The sequence below is a fragment of the Oncorhynchus kisutch genome, linkage group LG7 (genome assembly GCF_002021735.2).
Source record: "Oncorhynchus kisutch isolate 150728-3 linkage group LG7, Okis_V2, whole genome shotgun sequence".
NCBI classification, from domain to species: domain Eukaryota; kingdom Metazoa; phylum Chordata; class Actinopteri; order Salmoniformes; family Salmonidae; genus Oncorhynchus; species Oncorhynchus kisutch.
In genome coordinates, this window is record NC_034180.2 from 25,968,852 (window position 1) to 25,990,551 (window position 21,700).

At 45.6% G+C, this 21,700-nt stretch overlaps 1 protein-coding gene across 10 annotated transcripts in view; it reads right to left on the minus strand.

The window, feature by feature from the left end:
- The window catches only part of ralgapa1 (Ral GTPase activating protein catalytic subunit alpha 1), a 78,768-nt gene that overhangs the window by 19,370 nt on the left and 37,698 nt on the right, over positions 1-21,700 (minus strand). For all 10 annotated transcript variants that reach the window (XR_004210596.1, XM_031828743.1, XM_031828742.1 and 7 more), the window contains 19 exons: positions 21,055-21,179; positions 20,626-20,842; positions 20,284-20,466; positions 19,935-20,093; positions 19,655-19,848; positions 19,376-19,474; positions 19,021-19,176; positions 18,795-18,923; positions 17,462-17,587; positions 16,702-16,760; positions 14,199-14,307; positions 12,301-12,411; positions 12,095-12,163; positions 11,754-11,888; positions 9,416-9,599; positions 7,125-8,124; positions 3,813-3,884; positions 3,568-3,691; positions 3,214-3,369 (listed from right to left, as the gene is read on the minus strand). Coding sequence is in view for 9 of the 10 variants with exons in the window: in XM_031828743.1 (XP_031684603.1) it covers positions 3,214-3,369; positions 3,568-3,691; positions 3,813-3,884; positions 7,125-8,124; positions 9,416-9,599; positions 11,754-11,888; positions 12,095-12,163; positions 12,301-12,411; positions 14,199-14,307; positions 16,702-16,760; positions 17,462-17,587; positions 18,795-18,923; positions 19,021-19,176; positions 19,376-19,474; positions 19,655-19,848; positions 19,935-20,093; positions 20,284-20,466; positions 20,626-20,842; positions 21,055-21,179 (3,407 nt within the window). In the remaining variant the exon portion in view is untranslated. The remainder of the gene's footprint in view (positions 1-3,213; positions 3,370-3,567; positions 3,692-3,812; positions 3,885-7,124; positions 8,125-9,415; positions 9,600-11,753; positions 11,889-12,094; positions 12,164-12,300; positions 12,412-14,198; positions 14,308-16,701; positions 16,761-17,461; positions 17,588-18,794; positions 18,924-19,020; positions 19,177-19,375; positions 19,475-19,654; positions 19,849-19,934; positions 20,094-20,283; positions 20,467-20,625; positions 20,843-21,054; positions 21,180-21,700) is intronic.

The following is a 21,700-nucleotide window of genomic DNA, read 5'->3' on the forward strand; positions in this document are numbered from 1 at the left end:
TGTGTGTGTGTGTGTGTGTGCGCGCGCCTGCTGGCCGCTCTCTTGCTGGCTGAGCTGACACGCTTTAGTGTCTGGTTAACATGGTTTAGTGTCTAGCTGCAGATTGCTCTGTTGGATAGCATCTCCTCCAGCCTCTCCAAATCCAATCAGTTGCTGAGGAGTCATGATATGAGTTTAACCAGGGGGACAGCAACGGCCAGATCTAATTTGGCTACATTATGGCCATGTGCAGCGTGGACCGCCGGGTGAAGGAGGAGCAGGAGCGAGAGCTACTCTCCAGGCCCCTCACTATGACAGACATGTTATGAGTCCAAAATGGCACCCTATTCCCTGTACAGTGCACTACTGGGCTCTGGTCGAAAGTAGTGCACTACATAGGAAATGGGTCGCAATTTGGGACAAACAGGGGGTTTGGGGGGGCCCCACCACCCACACATACACTACATGACCAGAAGTATGTGGACACCTGCTCATCGAATACCTCATTCCAAATTATGTGCATTAATAGGGAGTTGGTCCCCCCTTTTCTGACATAACAGCTTCCACTCTTCTGGGAAGGCTTTCCACTAGATGTTGGAACATTGCTGCGGGGATTTACTTCCATTCAGTCATAAGAGCATTAATGAAGTCAGGCACTGATGTTGGGCAACTAGGCCTGGTTCGAGGTCGGCGTTCCAATTCATCTCAAAGGTGTTTGATGGGGTTGAGGTCTGGGCTCTGTGCAGGCCAGTCAACTTCTTCCACACCGATCTCGACAAACCATTTCTGTATGGACCTCGCTTTGTGCACTGGGGCATTGTCATGCTGAAACAGGAAAGGGCTTTCCCCAAACTGTTGCCACAAATTTGGAAGCACAGAATCGTCTAGAATGCTGTAGCATCATTGTATGCTGTAGCGTTAAAATGTCCCTTCACTGGAACTAAGGGACCTAGCCCGAACCATTAAAAACAACCCCAAACCATTATTCCTCTTCCACCAAACTTTACAGTTGCCACTATGCATTGGGGTAGGTAGCATACTCCTGGCATCCCAATAACCCAGATTCGTTCATCGCACTGCCAGATGAAGAGTGATTCATCACTTCAGAGATCGTTTTTCCACTGCTCCAGAGCCCAATGGCGGCGAGCTTTACACCATTCCAGCCGATGCTTGGCATTGCGCATGGTGATCTTAGGCTTGTGTGTGGCTGCTTAGCCACGGAAGCCAATTTCATGAAGCTCCCAACAAACAGTTATTGTGCTGACGTTGCTTCCAGAAGCAGTTTGGAACTCTGTAGTGAGTGTTGCAACAGAGGACAGACGATTTTTAAGTGTAACGCGCTTCAGCACACGGCGGTGACATTCTGTGAGCTTGTGTGGCCTACCACTTCATGGTTGTGCCGTTGTTGCTCCTAGGTGTTATCACTTCACAATAAAAGCACTTACAGTTGAAAGGGCAGCTCTAGCAGGGCAGACATTTGACGAACTAACTTGTGGGAAAGTCACTGAGCTCTTCAGTAAGGCCATTCTACTGCCAATGTTTGTCAATGGAGATTGCATGGCGGTGTGCTCAATTACTCTGAAATAGACAAATCTACTAATTTGAAAGGGTGTCACATACTTCTGGCCATGTAGTGTACAAACCTTGCTTTGCTGCCATACATAACCACCTAAATTGCAGCAACGAATTATGAGTAGAGCAGTGAGGACTGGTGCAGTACATGAAGACAGACAGGCATTTTGGGGGCTGGAGGATGGAATGAGCGATTTGAGCAATGAAATGGGAGGCTCTTATGTGAGATACGGTGGTTAGAATTTTCCTTCATTTTAGGGTCATATCTTAGAGGTCATCTGACGGACTGGATGCATGTTAGTTCACATTATCAGCAGTGTGAGTGAGGAACCAGACAGTGCTCACAGGAAGCAAGCAATCAGTGGTGTTTCAGGTCGTTATTCAACCCCTCAAATCAGACTGTGATAAAAGACACTCCTCCTCTCTCTAAACCGCTCATCTAAGCTGCTGCAGAACAAAGGGAAGAAAATTAAAACTCACAGCTAACGATCCATCTGCTTATTACAGGTCATTATACACCACAATGTTCCTCTGGTACAATCCCAATCCTCTCATCTACTATACTCAATATGAAAACACTGCAGCTATGCAGTGTGTATTATTGGCCATCACTGTAAACCCGTGAACGTCTTTCTCAGGTCAAACCAAGTTCCTCCCAAAACACACACACACACACCCCATTTCAATATTCCCCTCCTGTCGGTCTGCGTCCATTAATGAGCCTGTTGTTGGTATTAGCAGCACCTTAGTGTCTGGCCAGGGCTGTGTGTGTAATGCCACTGTTGAAGATGAATGCTAGGGGAAGTGAGGGGACAGCTCTAAGAGATACTTCATTGTTCATCCTGCATCGCCGCGGTCATCTATGGCTACAGGCTGTATCATGAGCCGGCCTCACAGACAAACTCATTACAGCCCAAGCCCTCTGCGCTCTTATTCCATTTCTGCCTGCTGAAAAATAATACCAATGCAGATGGACATTCGTAGAAGAGGACAAAAACAACAGAGAGAGGTGAAGTCTGAGGTAAAAGTGACGGAGGGGGAAAGAGAGAGAAACGCTGCCGTGTTCCAACGGGAAGGAGAAAAGATAAATAATTAGGTGAGTGAGGTAAAGGGATAGGAGGCTAGACGGAAGGAGAAAGGGCTTTATGAGGACATATGAGAGAGAGGGGGATTTAGGTGAGAATATTGTTTCTCACCCATTCCCCCTGTTGCTGGAAGGACATTTCATTTCCTCTACTCTTCTGTAGCAAAACATGGCATGTTTCTCTGTGGGGCTCAAGTTCACACAGAAACAGCTCTCTGCAGGTAGAAATGTGAGCCACCTGAGAGAGCTGGTCATATAATGGTTAGTAGCGGACTACGAACAGCGCCGTCAGACTGTCTTTTGTTCCGCATTGTAGGAGTCGGGTGGTACAGACAAGCACTACAGAGTGATGTCTGTAAGAGATACAGAGCAGACATTGGGTCTCTCTCTCTGTAGGGGATCAGTGGTCATCTAAGGTGGCAACACAAAATAACCTACAGCCTGCTGACTGGGTGAAAAGGGAGTGAGCGGTACAGACAGATTGTGTGCATCTCAATAAGAGAGCTTAACAGGGTTGCAGTCAGACATTACTTTTTTCCAAGACGCTAACTGGTATTTCCTGGAACATCATAACAGACCTTTTTGGTGAGTGAGTCGTCAGAGTCGGGAGGCATGCGTGTGGAGACGTGGAACATGACCTCGACGGTAGAGGTGGCGAAGTAAGGCGTGGTCAGACCCGTGCTCTTGTTCCTCTGAAGACCTCCCATGAAGCCACAGTGACTGGTCAGATTCACCTGTTACACACACACAAAGGACCATCAGCACTGGACACAACCATACATTAACCCTAACGAACCACGTCACAAAGTCCCTCCAAGAGGCAGAAAACAACACAACGTAATATTAATATAACTCACTATTAATGATACATATAAGGCTTATATAAAGTGATGCTGAAAGGTTGTAGTGCAGAGAGCAGGGGTCTGTCTTACCTCCCAGCCCAGCCCAGAGACAAAGTCCTCGTAGGCCTGACTACCACTGGTGTTAGACAGGATAGAGTGCTTGTCCTCTTGCCCCTCCGCCACGTAAAACACGGCTATCTTGTGAGTCTCTCGACTAGAGGAAAAGAGGGGCATTGGAAGAAAAGACGAACAAGAGAAAGATAAGGACATATTTTTGTTGTTCCCTAAAAGTAAAACAGTCACTTTTTCAGTCTGAAAGAGAAACAGTAACTTACCACTGCCTGGAGTCGAGGTTCTTCAGCTCTCTAAGCAGTTTCTCGTTCTTCTTCAGGAGATGGAAGTTGCTCCTATGACCGAAAACAAGTGTATACGCCATTGGCATAAATAATTGTGGCATAGATTCTACATAGCCTATAGATTATATTTACAACACCGTGAGGTCTTGGTATAGCTTCTAAAGATTATCAAGCTTGACTGCAACAACAACACAGAGTATGGACAAAGTATCTATTCTAGTCTATTCTACAACAACAAGGCCCTGCACCCTCACTCCCTACAGGCAGCCAGTGATCAGGTGATTAGGGCTGTAGTCCACATACATTCACTAAGTAGCCCCAGACCTCTCCCTCCAGACTCTCTCTCCAACATTAACAGGCCCACACTCCTAAATGGCCACCACTTTGTTTTAGTCACAGTATTTCCTGGAAAATCAGACCAATCGAGTCAAACCACAGCCAAACAAGACACATGCAGTGGTGGCAGTAACTCTGAGAACCCCCCCCCCCAAAAAAAAATCATCATTCAAATTATTTTAGCTAAAAACACAACTACTCTGCTACTTTATAGCAAGCAACGCACAGATGATCCTGAGAAATCAATAAGCTTAGATCTTGGTTACCAGTGTCACAACATGAGATATGGAGTTTTTAAGATTGTGCATTATGTTCTCCCATCTGGAGCTTGAACATTAGCAGCTTAGTGTAGGCGAGAGGTCCTCAAGTGGGGGGTGTAAAAGCCACGACTACTTTCATGAAAGGACTTTGTTTTGTGGTGTTTTTCCTCCTCCCACCCTTTCACCATTTGAGTATGGGCCTCTTTATTAGCTTGTTACAACGTAATGGTCTTCATTTTCTCCATTGAAAGTGAGCCATTTCAGAGGCGGCAAGCGGGAACAGCATGAAAGGCCGTTCTTGCAGGCACTGTGTAATCTCGCTACCCCCAAGAGTGAATTGCAATATATTAGTCTAACGAGGAATAAACGGCAGTGTTTCCACTATAGTCAAAATAATTTTCAGGATGGAAAATGCTGTCAGTGTAAACTTTCTGGTTTTAGTAGTTTAAGTATGTAGAAAAGATAAAAGGGAGCAATATATTTTTGATACGATCATCTTTGAACTAACAAATCACCAATAAAAACTAGACAGTTAGAGTCTAAAGGAGCTAACAGACAACGGCCACTAGAAAGGCTGGCCCATTCATTTTCAATGAAGCCTAGACGGGGGCAAAATTCTACCCAGGCGGAGCAGTCAGTGGTGCTCATGCCCATGGAAGCAAAACAGCCAAGGGGGAGAAAATAGGATTCTGCTCTATTTTTGAAGAAGTGCTGTCGTTGTTGACCAATCACAGTAGAAAACGTTGCCTGCGTGGTGATACGCATGTCCAACAGCAGCACCAGCTCACTTACCCACTCTAGCTAGCTAACACTATCAGTTTACAGAGTCACGTTTGAACAAAAATAATTGTTTTCTAATCCATATGGGATGAATAATTTATGTTGCATGTAAATACGTTTTCATGCATTCTTATGATTTATTCGCACGTTGATAATGTTTGTTTATTTTGTTGCTATGGTCACCGGTGGCTGTCGCCCTCGTGTGTGAAGGCACTAGCAGCTTTGACTAGAGGGACAAGTGGTGTACTACGCGGTGTACTCTAGTTGATATTCCGCTGGCTGTCTGAATTAAAAATGATGATTTAAAAAAAAAAAATAATGCTTGAGCCACTCATTTTTCAGGAAATTAGCTTTAAAACAGCAAATAATAAAATATCTGCAGCCAAGAGGGCCTTTAAAAACTTTAGTTAAGACCCCGCAATTGGCCACGCCCACTACCGCCCCTACGCTAACCTCTTTTATTTTACCTATATTTAACTAAGCAAGTCAGTTAAGAACAAATTCGTATTTACAATGACAGCCTTGGAACAGTGGGTTAACTGCCTTGTTCAGGGGCAGAAAGACAGATTTTTACCTTGTCAGCACAAGGATTCGATCTTGCAACCTTTCGGTTACTCGTTCAACACTCTAACCACTAGGCAACCTGCCGCCCCAACATTGCCACAGCTGCTGAAAACAACCCAAGGGGAAACACTGAATGTGGTATGAATGCCAGGAGAAGGGAAGTGATGCATTTTTTTCTCCATTTAAAATCATGATTTAATAAAATATTTTTTTAAAGGAGAGAGAGGCAGGGTTTTTAAAGGTCTGTGTTCTTTTCTTCTCCCTTTGTATGATGGGAGTACGCTAATAAATGCATGTTCTAGTGCCTGTCCCTCCATTCAACTCATAAGATAAGAGATCTTTCATATAAACCCCCCATCACACTCATAAGCCCCCCCTCCCCCATTCAAAACACAAACCTGTTAAAGATATATTTTCGGACGAGTAATGAAGGGAAGAAAATAATGGAAGGGGCTATTTTTATGTTGAACACTGCTCCTGGATAGATGGATGGAGAAAACATGTGTTCACTGATAAACACGGCCATTAGGGCTCGATGTGATGCGCGGTTTCCATTTAGCCCAATTAGTTCTCATCAATAAAGACCCAGCATCCATCTCTCGTAATACAATGAGATAATACTTCAAAGACATCAATGCAATGGGAAAAGCCATCAGAAATAGCTGCTTCGGAAATGAATCTAAGTAAAGTAATTTAAGTGAAGTGTTGTGAAAATGAGGTGGATGAGATTATAGAGAGAGAAACAGAGAGACAGACAAACGGACAGAGACAGAGAGAGGTAGTTGAACAGAGAAAGAGAGAGAGAGAGAGGGAGGGAGATAAACAGAAAGACAAAGAGAGAGAGTGCGTGAGAGAGAGTGAGATAGCTGGACTATGCTGATTATACTAAATCTGACGGGCTGAGAGACAAACAAGGCTTGTGGTAGCAGTGACACAGAATGCAGTTTCCCACTATCTGAATTTAGCACAGTACCTAGAACAAGCTAGGAAAACAAGCCAAAGCCGACAACAAGCTAAAGTTAAATCATCACATACCCAACCTAAACCTGAATCTACTGGATCTCTAAAACATTGTCATCAAATGTCACAGTTCTCTAAACTAATACCTACAGAATAAAGCTATTTCATTATAAAAACTTAAATCAACTGTAAACTATGATTTTGGTTGTTCAGCAGGGCACACTGTAGCAAAACTTTTTGAAACGGTTTGAAATGGAAACTGAAAATGGGCTTTTCATTTTGGACAAGGTAGTACAGTACCTCGCTTTCACTCAGTTTCAAAAAGTTCTCTCCTGCTTCATGCTCTACTGAACAGGACCCTAGTTTGTGGTGTGGTTGGTCTTTCTTTCACCTCTTCTCCCAGGAGTTCATGCCCAGGATGTTGAGTAGCAGTCTGCAGTAGTAAAAGGCGGACTGGGGCCTGTGGGGCTCCGGCTCCCCCTGCTCCACAGCCCTCATGTTCAGCCCATTCCCCCTGTGCACCGCAAAGTCCCTCTCCTCAGCACACTGCTTCAGGATGGCATTGATCACGTCGTTCTCCTGCTTCTCCGAGACGCAGACAGGGGGCGGGGCGGGGATGTTGAGGGGGGCACCGGCACGCTGCAGACACTCAGGGCTGGAGTAGCCCAGGTACTGCAGCATCTCATCTAGAACGTCATCTTCTAGTAGGGAGTCCCAGGACGGAACCACCTCCCGACACACACGCTTGGCCTGCGGGGCCATCAGCTCCAAGGCACCTTCCTCCTCCCCCTCTTCTTCCTCCTCCACAGCCTCCCCCTGCTCCTCCTCTCCCAGCTCCTCCTCTCCCAGCACCACAACCACCTCTTCTTCTTCCTCCTCCTCCTCCTCCTCCTCCAGTGCAGCCCCCTCTTCCCTCTCTCCAAGCTCCCCTGCTCGGTTCTTCTCCCCATCTGTATTCGTTCTCTCTGTAGGTCTTTTACTGTAGAGGTGCAGGGGCTGGTTAGGAGCACCACAGTGAGGCGGGCCATACAGTACAGCCGAGTCCCACGAGTGTTTGCCGGAGATATCCCTAACAATAACCCTCACACAGGCGCTGGTCGTGGTGAGGCCTGCAGACATCCCACCTCCGGGCACACCGTCCTCAGCCCGGATCTGGAGACAGGACAGGAGGGTGGTACCGTTCAGGACAAAGAACTGTAGGTTGGGCCCGTCAAAGAGCTCTGGGGCCAGGTCAGGGCTCTCGCTGTAGGGGTTGTCCATGTTCTCACAGACATGGCTGGTCAAGGTGGCAGGGCCTCCAGACATGGGGTAGTGGCCAAGGTGGTTGACGAGGTGGGTGATGACTGTCCTGGCTGCGATGGAGATCAGACCATGCTGGATACGGCTCCGCACTAGAGGGAGATAAAGAGAGAAAGAGCTCCACAATTAGAACAGGGGTATGTATTGGAATCTGTTTGATGTTGACATTTCAAGGCCAGTGTCAATTAACAGAGAAGAGATAGAAAAAGAGAAGTCAGCCAGTCAATAACATGTAGGTATCAGCTCATCCCAGTGGGACCAGGTATTTGTAGTGTCAGAGTTTTATCTCCAACAGAGTGTAGAGGGATGAGGGAGAGGACTCTGTCTGTGGAATCTAGCCAATCAAAGCGCATTTAGGGTATGATGAAGAAATCAAGGTCTGTGTAGTAGAGCGCTAGATTCCAGTTAGAACACTAGATACCTCAATGGCGCCAACTGTGTGGCACCATGCAGAGAACAAGCCAATGCCATCACACTCAGTGTGCTAGCAGCCATCCCTTTGCAATAAGCATAATTACAGTCCCACAGAGCTGCACAAACCCTGAGCGAGCCATTACAGGGAAAAAAAGAATGTGCCTATCGACAGAACATGATGATAGGTTTCTCTCCAACAAAATCGAAGGTGCCCTTTCAGGTACAGGTCTCTCTTGCATAAGCTATTTTGATCTCAATGGAGGCAAACCTGTATAAATAAAGCTAACATCTTCCCTTCCCTCTCTCCATCCAGCCATCCTCGGCCACACCAAAAGAAAAGGAGTGAAATAAACAAATAAATGGATAGATAGAGTACCGGAGAGAAAGACAGTTAGTTACTAACAACTTTGGAAGGAAAGCAGCATGCCTCACAAAGTGCTCCAATGATTAGTCATTTTCTACTGATGGAAAAAGCTGCAGGTGCCCAGGTACAGAGGCTCCCTGCTGCTCTGAATCTAACACAGGAGTCAGGACACAGAGGAACCTAGCTGCATTCACATCACATTCAGTCCTTAGCACTGCTACCTTTAACAAGCCAGGCCACACCTAGCACTGATATAGTGGTACCCTCCATTAGACACCATGATGAAGAAGGCTACAGACAACAGGGCTAGGCCAGACCGGAGGCAGAGCAGCCACAGTGACTGGACTCAGCTCATCCATTTTCCCTCTCCTCATCGGATAGTTGGTATGATTTCAGTGGGGCGACAAAAATGTCAGGATCCGAATAACAGTAATAACATGGTTATAGTTACTCTGTAGTGTAAAGTGCAACAAAGACATTTCGAAAAAGGGGCTTTTGAATATCCACGAGGTTATATGGACTAAAACATGAACGAGTAGGATATGTAGAGATGACAACGTGACTGAGAAAAGGAGAAGTAGCAACAGAACAGGTAGTGTTCTTACCCTCGGTGACCGGTTGTAGTTTGGAGGAGCGTTCTGAGTCAGGGGAGTGGAGGGGCTCTGGTTCCTTCAGACTCTCCAGCAGCAGGAAGGGGTCGTAGTCAGGACTGGTCAGGTCTGACAGGTTCATGGGGAAATACCTGGGGCTGTTGAAGTTCTGGGCCCCATACACACAGCCATGCAGCACCTGAGAGTAGAGAAGGGAAGAAAGGGGAGATTGGAGAAAAACCCAAGAAATCAATCAATTAACACTACCGTATTTCACACGACTGTAGTTTTCTATAGAGAGAAAGAAAGAGAAAGTAATTAAATTATCTGCCAATCCCGTCACTGTGCGTTTCCATGGAGACAGAGAGGGTGGTAATAATGGGAAGAGAGAATGCTGTGATTGAGTGCTGACTACTGAGGACTGACTACTGAGCAGTGAGTGAGTCTGGGTGCACTGAGTGCCAGCTGTGGCATGCATTAGGAAGGAGTCCCCCCAGTCTGTATTAAAGATGTAACGAAGCAGTCCTGAACGGTTCCACCATTAATGACTTCAGAGAAAGACAGACCCCCTGCCACAGAAAGCCTCTGCTAATAGCTCCATTACTAAAAAAAAATTATTAAAAAATAAATAAAAATAAACACAGAGAAATACTACTACGTGGTTTGTGTTCAACACCCCCACTATATGCTGCTGTCAACGTGAAGCAGAGATCCCTGCTAGCATATGTACAAGTAAAATCGAATAAGTCGACATTACAGTTGAAGTCGGAAGTTTACATACACTTAGGTTGGAGTCATTAAAACTCGTTTTTCAACCACTCCACAAATTTCTTGTTAACAAACTATAGTTTTGGGAAGTCGGTTAGGACATCTACTTTGTGCATGACAATTGTTCTCAGACAGATTATTTCACTTATAATTCACTGCATCACAATTCCAGTGGGTCAGAAGTTTACATACACTAAATTGATTGTGCCTTTAAACAGCTTGGAATATTCCAGAAAATGATGTCATGGCTTTAGAAGCTTCTGATAGGCTAATTTACATAATTGGAGTCAATTGGAGGTGCCTCTTTGCTTGACATCATGGGAAAATCAAAAGAAAATCAGCCAAGACCTCACAAGTCTGGTTCATCCCTGGGAGCAATTTCCAAATGCCTGAAGGTACCACGTTCATCTGTACAAACAATAGTACGCAAGTATAAACACCATGGGACCACGCTGCCGTCATACCGCTCAGGAAGGAGACGCGTTCTGTCTCCTCGAGATGAACGTACTTGGTACGAAAAGTGCCTTGTGAAGATGCTGGAGGAAAACAGGTACAAAAGGATCTATATCCACAGGAAAACAAGTCCTATATCGACATAACCTGAAAGGCCGTTCAGCAAGGAAGAAGCCACTGCTCCAAAACCGCCATAAAAAAGCCAGACAATGGTTTACAACTGCACATGGGGACAAAGATAGTACTTTTTGGAGAAATGTCCTCTGGTCTGATGAAACAAAAATAGAACTGTTTGGCCGTAATGACCATCATTATGTTTGGAGGAAAAAGGGGGAGGCTTGCAAGCTGAAAAACACCATCCCAACCATGAAGCACAGGGGTGGCAGCATCACGTTGTGGGGTGCTTTGCTGCAGGAGGGACTGGTACACTTCACAAAATAGATGGCATCATGAGAAGGAAAATTGTGGATATATTGAAGCAATATTTCAAGACATCAATCAGGAAGCTTGGTCACAAATGGGTCTTCCAAATGGACAATGACCCCAAGCATACTTCCAAAGTTGTGACAAAATGGCTTAAGGACAACAAAGTCAAGGTATTAGTGGCCATCACAAAGCCCTGACCTCAAACCCATAGAAAATCTGTGGGCAGAACTGAAAAAGCGTGTGCGAGCGAGGAGGCCTAGAAACCTGACTCAAGTTACACCAGCTCTGTCAGGAGGAATGGGCCAAAATTCACCCAACTTATTGAGGGAAGCTTGTGGAAGGCTCCCCAAAACATTTGACCCAAGTTAAACAATTTAAAGGCAATGCTACCAAATACTAATTGAGTGTATGTAAACTACTGACCCACTGGGAATGTGACGAAAGAAATAAAAGCTGAAATAAATCTCTAGTATTATTCTGACATTTCACATTCTTAAAATAAAGTGGTGATCCTAAATGACCTATGACAGGGAATTTTTACGAGGATTAAATGTCAGGAATTGTGGAAAAACTAAGTTTAAATGTACTTGGCTAAGGTGTATGTAAACCTCCGACTTAAACTGTATATATTGTCTTGAAGTCAATCAATTCACAATGCTACTTCAGAAAGCTCACATAGAAAGTTCCATTTTTGGATTGGGCATACCTTATAGATACAGCTGAGGACAGACTTGTCTGGCTTGTCCTTGTCAGGGCTGAGTGTTTGGACAGGCTGCAGCAGAGCCTTAGGAGGCAGGGCCATCACCCAATCCAGGAGGCACAACAGCAGAGACACCACCAACTAGAGACAGACAGGCCACAACAAATACAGTTGGATTACATCAATAAAGCAGAGAACAAAATACTGGATCATGACAGAAAATGAATTGTGCTTCTGCAAAAAACCATGTCAGGCCAGTACTGTAAACAGAAAACTAACAGTAATGTTGTATTATTAATAGGTCTCCATTTGACTAGGAGAGTTGTGTGTGAGGTGAGGTGACATACCCTCTTGTCCAGTTCATGAGGGGAAGATTCTGTGGTGGGGAGCAAGTGAGTTACGGTCGCTATGAGGATCTGAAACAAGAGTTAAAACAAAATTGAAAGCAAAAAGATACTATATTGTTTTGTAATTTAAAAAGGATACTCTTGAAAAGCTCCAGGAATAATTTACATACCGTTAACGCATAAATAAAATGGACACGCAAATTTACCTCAACTATTTTCTTTGGAGTGTCTGGGGGGAATTTCTGAAGGTCATCGACATAGTTTATGAGCAAGTGCAGAATGTCGGAGGCCACCAACGCAACAGTTTTATTTGGAAACTGAAAAACAAAAAACAGACAAAAACACACACTGACTACTCTCAGCAGATGTAGAGTAGTGTAGAGCAGGGATGGGCAACTTGCGGTCCGCAGGCGCCCCCCCCCCCCCCCTGTAGGTCTGCAGATCAATCTCCCCCCGCCAAAAACACATAAAAAACATCTCAACTTACTGTTGAGAGTTAGAATAGTAGAATACACCATGTGCCATTTCAAAATGTGGCTGCATCAGCATTTTTTCACTTGTTTTGTCAGTAAATGACAGCCACTTAATAATCCCTTGTCAGCTAACACTTTGTAGATTGTAGTGAAAATGGTTGAATTAGTGACCGGGGGGCAGCCATTGATTTTGTTAGTCACTCACTTAGATATCATATTAAAACTGCAAACATTTCTCTCCACCCTATGGCATAATTTCTAGAATTGCATGAAATTTGTTATAAAATTGCTAAATCTTCTCTCCGCTCCATGGTAAAAATGGTAGAATTGCAGCAAACTTGCTATAAAACTGCCTCCCCCAACACATCTTGACTTAGGGACCCCAAAAGGCTAGGGCTGACTGCATGTGTGGGTAGGGATGTGGGTACACAGACCCACGAGCCACTGCAGCCCCTCATGATGAGTTCAATTTTTTTGTGGCCCCCACCACCCATCAAAGTTGCCCATCCCTGGTGTAGAGACAAGCTGACAGGAGAAAAACAGCACATTGTGTCAGACACTGTCTTGATCTGTGATCAGGATTAAGGTGTGGATGAGCCTAATTCTGCTGACTGGAAGAGGCCCAAACACTCATTGAGAGGGAGGGTGGGGGGCTCGACCCTCCTCTCACTGTGAGGTGTAGGCTGAAGGGGCTCTGCTATTCCCTCCTCCTCTTTCTGGCACCATCTTAATTGCTTAAAAATCTCCTCCCCTTCATCTTCACCAATTGGAAAAGACTTGATAGGTGAAAAGGTGACAGGCTTTCACCTGGTCAGTTATTTCAGATCGGTGCAATAAAGGAAAGGAGGTGGAGAGGACGGACATTTTAGACAATTGAGCAAGAGCCATTGTGACTGTGTGAGGGGTATGTGAGGGGCTCAGGGAGACGACGACCCTCCTCTCCTTCTCATTGTGACCCTGGCTCAGGAAGACTGCAGAGTGCTTCTCCAGACCAGCAGTGCCAATGCCCACACAAAACAATGGGCCGGATCACCAGCCATCCCATTTGATTGGATAACAGTATGGACAGGAGGAGGGAGAGAAGGGGGGCCGTTTGGCAAGCGCCCTCATTTCAGACGATAGAAATATAATAATTCCTTGAGGTCGGTGGAGCATGCATTCTTCACTGGATTAGCCTTCTGTCTGAGGAGAGTGGAGCGCAGTGGAGAAGCCAAACATGTTGACAGTCGGGCCAGATTTAGCTGGGTTAGAGTTGGGTGGTGTGAGTGTGTGGGGGGGCCCAGACCAGACTGTCAGTAAGCTTCTTCTGGCTACTCAGTGCAGCCCATCGCTCTCTCTCTCCAGGCAGGCTAAAACTAAGTGTGCCAGTAAACACCACACAGACCAGGGCAGGCCACAGGGAGACTGCTGCTGCTGTGCTACTTCTAACCAGGGACTGCAACAGAACACTTCCCATGGCAAGGGATGAAGGCAAGGCAACACATTTCAAAATTCAAGTCACTGTGCATGGCAGATGATGCCAAAAGCACCAAGGTTATGGGTTCAATTCCTGCAGCGAACACATCACAGAACTATTAGTCACTTTAGACCACAGCGTCTGCTAACTAAAGTGGCATATTATATATAGCTACCTTCAGAGTGACACAGATGACGTTGAGGGCTTCTTTGATCTGAGTGTGTTGGGTGCCGTGGACCAACTCCTCACACAGCCAGATACCCAGACTGCACAGGGCCACACACCTGACGGGGGCAAAGAACATGACAACTATTCATTTTCTATTGGTCTGTTTTTTTTAACAGACATCTTAGCCCATTATAAATTATGTCACATGTTAAAGTTGGTAACCCATAAACCCACATACATACAGTGCATTTGGAAAGTATTCAGACCTCTTGACTTTGTCCCCATTTTGTTACGTTACAGTCTTATTCTAAAATTGATTAAATCGTTTTTTCCCTCTCAATCTACAGACAATAATATTTTTTTTTAGAAATGTTAGCAAAATGTATAAAAAAAATGAAATATCACATTTACATAACTATTCAGACCCTTTACTTGGCACAACTGTATTTGGGAAGTTTCTCCCATTCTTCTCCGCAGATCCTCTCAACCTCTGTCAGGTTGGATGGGGAGCTTCGCTGCGCAGCTATTTTCAGGGCTCTCCAGAGATGTTCGATCGGGTTCAAGTCCGGGCTCTGGCTGGGCCACTCAAGGACATTCAGAGACTTGTCGCGAAGCCACTCTTGCGCTGTCTTGGCTGTGTGTTTAGGGTCATTGTCCTGTTGGAAGGTGAACATTCACCCCAGTGTGAGGTCCTGAGTATTCTGGAGCAGGTTTTCATCAAGGATCTCTCTGTACTTTGCTCCGTTCATCTTTCCCTCGACGCCGACTAGTCTCCCCGTCTCTGCCGCTGAAAACATCCCCACAGCATGATGCTGCCACCACCATGCTTTACCGTAGGGATGGTGCCAGGTTTCCTCCAGATGTGACGCTTGGCAATCAGGCCAAAGAGTTCAATCTTGGTTTCATCAGACCAGAGAATCTTGTTTCTCATGGTCTGAGAGTCCTTTAGTGCCTTTTGGCAAACTCCAAGCGGGACATCATGTGCCTTTTACTGAGGTGTGGCTTCCATCTGGCCACTCGACCATGAAGGCCTGATTGGTGGAGTGCTGCAGAGATGGTTGTCCTTCTGGAAGGTTCTTACATCACCAAAGAGGAACTCTGGAGCTCTGTCAAAGTGAACATCAGGTTCTTGGTCACCTCCATGACCACGGTCCTTCTCCCCCGATTTCTCAGTTTGGCCGTGCGGCAAGCTCCAGAAATTGTATTGGTTGTTCCAAACTTCTTCCATTTAAGAATGATGGATGCCACTGTGTTCTTGGGGACCTTCAATGCTGCAGAAATTCTTTGGTACCCTTCCCCAGATCTGTGCCTCAACACAATCCTGTCTCGAAGCTCTCCGGACCATTCCTTGGACCTCATGGATTGGTTTTTGATCTGACATGCAATGTCAACTGTGGGACCTTATGTAGACAGGTGTGTGGCTTTCCAAATCATGTCCAACCAATTGAATATATCATAAGGTGGACTCCTATCAAGTTGTAGAAACATTTCAAGGATGATCAATGGAAACAGGATGCACCGGAGCTCAATTTCGAGTCTCATAGCAAAGGGTCTGAATGCTTATGTAAATTAGGTATCAGTTTATTTTTAATACATTTGCAAACACTTCTAACAACCTGTTTTCACAGTCATTAAGGGGTATTGTGTGTAGATTGATGAGGAAAAACATTAATTTCATCCATTTTAGAATAAGGCTGTAACGTAACAAAACGTGGAAAAGGGGAAGGGGTCTGAATACTTTCCAAATGCAATGTAAACACTTAATCAACTGGTAATGTCATTGTCAGTCTGACCTTGTATGAGACGAACAGGGACAATATGCTGTGTAGACTACAGTATAACCAAGGACTGTTTTAAATGTCACCACAGACAAAACAGTGACACCCTCCTCCCCATTCCCTCACGTCCAGCCCCCCAGGTCTCTCAGTATTTAGCTGTCTAACACCGTGGCACGGACACCCAAACTAGCACCTCTTTCACCGAGGGGGCCCGGTCCTGCAGAAGACAGAGACTGTCCACCAAATAGAACCCTATTCCATATAAAGTGTCACATTTCTGACCAGGGCCCATAGGGCTCTGGTGAAAAGTAGTGCACTATATAGAGAATAGGGTTCCATTTGGGACACAGAAGGCGGCAAGGGGAGTACACTACTCCTCACTCCCCCATAAGCCTACAGTCAGTGGATTACTTCAAATGACACTTGGCTTAATCTGTCTGTCTGGCTAGGTTATAGTATGGATGACCAGACAAATCTGACAGCATTGATTATTTCCCCCTCCAAAACCCCAGCTCTCATGGCCTATTGTCTGTCACAACCATTATCACCATTATTATTACATTAATCTACTGGGCAGATGTCTTCCTCAGGTCAGAGAGACAAAGACTGCTTTACTGTCATATGCTAGTAATCTACCTCACAAATGTCTATGTATGTTTTCGTATAATCTATGTCAGTGATGTAAATGTTGATTGTCGTTTAATTCAAGAGCTCGAGACGTGAGAAAAATACCTGGCTGGGGCTGAAGGCTCATCTCTTGCTGAACTCAGGATGTGTTTGATGATGTGTTCCTAAAACAGAGAACAGAGTCAATCAATCGACAGATGAATGTACGAATCAGACGGTTTTATTCCCCGGGCTCCAGCAAAATCTGTAGGTCTGCTGAAAACACAGATGCACACACATACAAAACAGACTCCCTATTGGCTGAATTAACCAGTGCTTTGTCATTCATAGCCAGACCCAGGCTATCAGATGCCATCGTGTGAAATTCTCTGTCCAAATATGAAACGCTCTCATGCATGGAATTAGCTCTTTAACCAGCAATCAACCAAAAGCGGCCCAATAACAACAAGGTCCTGTGAATGGGCGCCTGTGGCATAGCTAATCACCCATTAGAGAGTTAGCTAGGCTGGCGTTGATGCTCCCTCAGCACCACAGGGATAGAAAAAAAAAAGTTATTAGGTTTAATGTGTGTTTGATACAACATCAAACAGTATGTGGGTTAGGTGGTCTAACTGTTACTGGTGATTAGTGATGCCACCTCCAGGTCATTAATGCCCCTGTCAGTATTGGTAATAAACTCAACGCCCACTGCCCTTTGACAAACTCTGTCCCCATCCTATCTTTTCAATATACCCCTCTCTCTGACCATCTTGTAAAATGGTACAACATGACCACTTCTCTGGAACCGGTTACTACAGGTTGAAGCAATAGAGTAAAGCAGGTTGAAGACTAGAGTTAAGCAACCACCCCACATGAGGACAGTTACCTTGACGTCTCTGAACTTGGTCATGACCACGTCAGCGGTGGTGGGGTGCAGGGCGGGCAGCTCCTCATACAGGTTAGGGAAACACACCAGAGAACCCAGCAGGATCTGAGCCTCCACCCGCGGGGCCTGACAGACGGACAGACGTCTGTGTCAACTCACATCCACAGTTTAAATCCATATCACAACACTATCCTTTGCAATCCAGCCATGGGCAAACAGAAGATGACGGTGTTGAAACAGACTATCGAACTGTACTGGGGGTCAGTGTAGCGTGGTGCATTCAGAAGTGTCAAGATCACTTTCGCAGTCAAAAAGCAAGCCGAGATTTACCACTCAGATTTATATATTTTTTCATATATACTTAAAAGAAAAGTAACATGAACCTAATAGAAACAGTTCTGTAGGAATGAGGTTTGGGCAGAGGCCAAATACATTATCACAGCATATTGGCTATACGCCTGGCTTGACAATATTGTTATTCTCAAACCATATTACATTTAAAAACTAGAGCTTCGATAACAAAATATAATTCCCAGTTGGATCTCATCACTAGTCTATGTCAATCTACTATCACCAATCTACCATGCTGAAGTCTGCCTACGGTTGCCTATGCACTTGAATGAGAAGCGCGCTTCAATTACCAAAAATTGCTCTACTTAATTGTGGCCATCAAAACTGTTTTTAACATGCGATTGCCTTTAGAATTGTTGCGCAATGATTGGGCTTATTAAAAGTACGTTTCACTTCACAATAACAGCACTTACAGTTGACCGAGGCAGCTCTAGCAGGGCAGAAATTTTACAAATTGACTTGTTGGAAAGGTGGCATACCATGACGGTGCCACGCTGAAAATCACCGCGCTCTTCAGTAAGGCCATTCTACTGCCAATGTTTGTCTACGGAGATTGCATGGCTGTGCGCTTGATTTTATACACCTGTCAGCAAGAGGTGTGGCTGAAATAGCCGAATTCACTCATTTGAAGGGCTGCCCACATACTTTGTATAAATAGTGTACTACATAGCCTACAACGGCTGTAAAGTGGTGCCATTAACTCAAAATTTAGATGTGATAAATTATATATACACAGACAGCTGTAACTCCCCTCTCTGTCAGAATGTCACAATAATAATGTTTTGTATTTTTATTGTGAACCAAAAACTAAAGTGACCAGCTAAAAAAATAATAATAATTGGCGCCCAAGCTAAGACTTAAAAATTGGTGTCGCACTGCCAAGTCAAAGGGTCGCAAATGAGTATGTTTGGTGACAGTTTTGAGCCCTGATCATTTGTGTATATATGGAATCAGAGAGGGTGAATGGTGGTGATGTTCTCACGTTGAGCGAAGAGCAGGCTGTGACTCTGCTGGCTGCGATGATAAAGTCCAGGATGAGCATGGTAGCCCCGGGAAGGCCGACGCAGAAGAACCGAGGAGAACAGTGCTTAATGATGGTATTCACTATGTCCTGAGAAACACAGAGAGTGAGAGTGTTACAGAGAGAAAGGGAGACCAATATTCACCATGACGCGAGGAGATTGGCAGATTGCCACACACAAACACACCTGGTCGACATGCATGAGGCCACAGTGCATGATGTTGTAGAAGTGTGTGAGGAAGTCAGAGTTGGGCGATACGTCCTGCCTCCTCTTCATGATCTTACAGATGAGCTTGTAGGCGTGCAGCTTTCCCTGTTTGTACCTCTCAGTCAACATGGTCGCCTGTACAGTGAACAACAAGCAGTCACAGATACAAGAGTAGAAGTATAACTTTGTTCACTTTTACATCAGGGTCATGGTAAAAAAGAATGCTCGCTTGCATCTGCGCATTTGTTTCCCTGAAATTCAGAGGATAACGTGTGAAGAAGTGAAGTGACTTTTCCAGAAAGGATTATATAAGGGAACGGTGAGAGGTACGCACTTTGAAGAGCCAGGGGGTGAGGATCCGAAGGGGAGGGATGAGGACCGGGGGAGGAGGAGACGTCTGGTTGTCCAGAGAGATCCCCAGATTATCTCTGATCTGATGCGAGAGAGAGAGAAACACAATGAATGATAGAAGCGGAGAGAGAGCGGGGAGAGAGAAAGTGAGTGAATGTCATGAGTGAGTGTCTTGTGTGAACCAGTCTGATGTGTGACGCGATCTAAGGGCCTGTCAATGTATGGAGTACACAGTCGGATTGGTGCCCATATGATTCCCTACCTTGGCCAGGTTCTGCCACAGCTCACAGAGGTAGTCAAAGACCTGCGCGTGGATCTCTGGGTCCTTAATGGTGTTCACATCTCCCAGAATGCCTAGCATTCTCCGCCACATCACCGTGGCAACGTCAGCGTGCCAACCGGTCAGCGAGCCACCAGCCATCACACTGGAGTCCTCTGTAGGGAACTCACTGGTTTCTGAGAGGATAGAAGAGGGATGGCACTTTTAGTATCCAAAAAGGCTGAGTGTGTTAGGTGATGAGAGCAGTGTGTATGTGTATTACCCAGGTCATCTGGAGTCTGTACTACAGAGTGATGTAGTTTCTCATCCAGTTGCAGGTCCTTGTGCTGCAGAGCTACATGTTCAGCGGTCAGCGTGGCTGGGGACGGGGTCTGAGAGCGGGAACCCCCCAGGGAATGCATCGGGGACGCACTCTCTGAACCTGGAGGGAGTCACAAACAAAGGAATGTAATTATTTAGGTAGTAATAATAGTTGATTGGATTTAATCCATATTTTTCTAGATGATTCAAGTGATTTTGTTAAGTAGGAAAGTCACTAAGATGTAGAAAAGGATGAGAGATGTGGACATTGAAAGGTGATGTATTCTGATTTGTTGATCTGCAGCTCTGACCTGTGATGGTGACGGTATCTGCAGACAGGCCAAGCTGGCTCAGACTACTGGTCTCTGAGTCAATGTGCAGGGTGGTGAGGCTGGACAGCTCCTGTTCCTCTGCAGTCTGGGGTACTCCTCCCAGGCTAGTGTTATCCTGGTCCAACGACCCCGCACCAACGCCATCTGGACCAAAGCTGAAATCTAACAGCGCCACAATGGTCAGAGAAAGTAGTCCTCCTCCAGCATGTCAAGAGCAAGCTACAATCCACTCGAACACACTCCACTGCTATGTTACTTAGTTACACCGCCATGTTTCTTTACACTTTGAGCGAGCAGCAGCCGTGGTGATGTCAGACTTACTTTCAAACTTGCAGTTGGCATACTGGAAGGCGTTAAATGAGTCCGATTGGCTGTCGGAGCTGATTAAGTCGCTGCTGCTGCCACTGGCGGGGGAGGTCCACTCGGAGGGCACGCCGGGGTCGTCCACAGGTCGTGTGGAGTTCTGACGGTTCAGGAGTTCTGGCAGGTCCTTAGGGATCTCCAGACTACCGGGGCTGCTGCCACGCCTGGTCATACCCTGCAAAGAGAGGTAGATAGGAAATGTGAGTGAGAGAAAGGGGTAGAGAGAAGATAGTACTCTGATGTTAGTACTCTGATGTTAGGAATAAAGTTAACACTCAGGGAGCATGAGATGAGGACATTCACTTACTCACTCAGCTGATAAACTAAGTGTGCGTGTGTGAGAGCATGAGATAAATAGAGAAAATAGAGAATAGAACGGCGACTTACAGAGGTGCCTCCCGCTCGCAGACGCTCTTGGATAAACTCGTCCATCAGGTCGCCAAAGTTTTGGCTGCTGTTGCCTGCGTCACTGGACACAGGCCGCATCTTCTGACAAGTTTCCTCTTTGTTGGCTGTGTTCAGGCAGAGAGCAAAGGACATGCATGTCACGCCACCGTTCTAGATACTGACACACACAGCACGACAACTACTAGTATCTTCACCAAACTAGCATACAGATCAACACAATAGCATTGGGGGAAAAATCTTGAACGCATGTCCTTCCTATAGGCTGTGGAGAATGTTAAGTTCAGAAATGTGTGCCTGTGTAAAAGTATCAGTCCATACAGTAAGGTGACGGTGGTGTTGTATGTGATGTTATATAGAGAATAAGAATTAAGGTAACTGATGCACAAAGCTCAACAGAACAACCTTAAAGAAAAGCCAACCAACACAACAGGGTACAACCAGTGAAGCAATGCAGGAGTTACTCACATGCATTCCCAGAGAGAGGCCATGAGTACAGCACACCACAGAACAGAGATTAGTCAAGCTACGTTAACTCAACTGTGGTTAGGTGAGAGGGTAGCCAGTGTGTTAACTGGGTAGCCAAGAGGTACTGAAAGATGAGGCAGCATACACAAAAAAAGGCCAT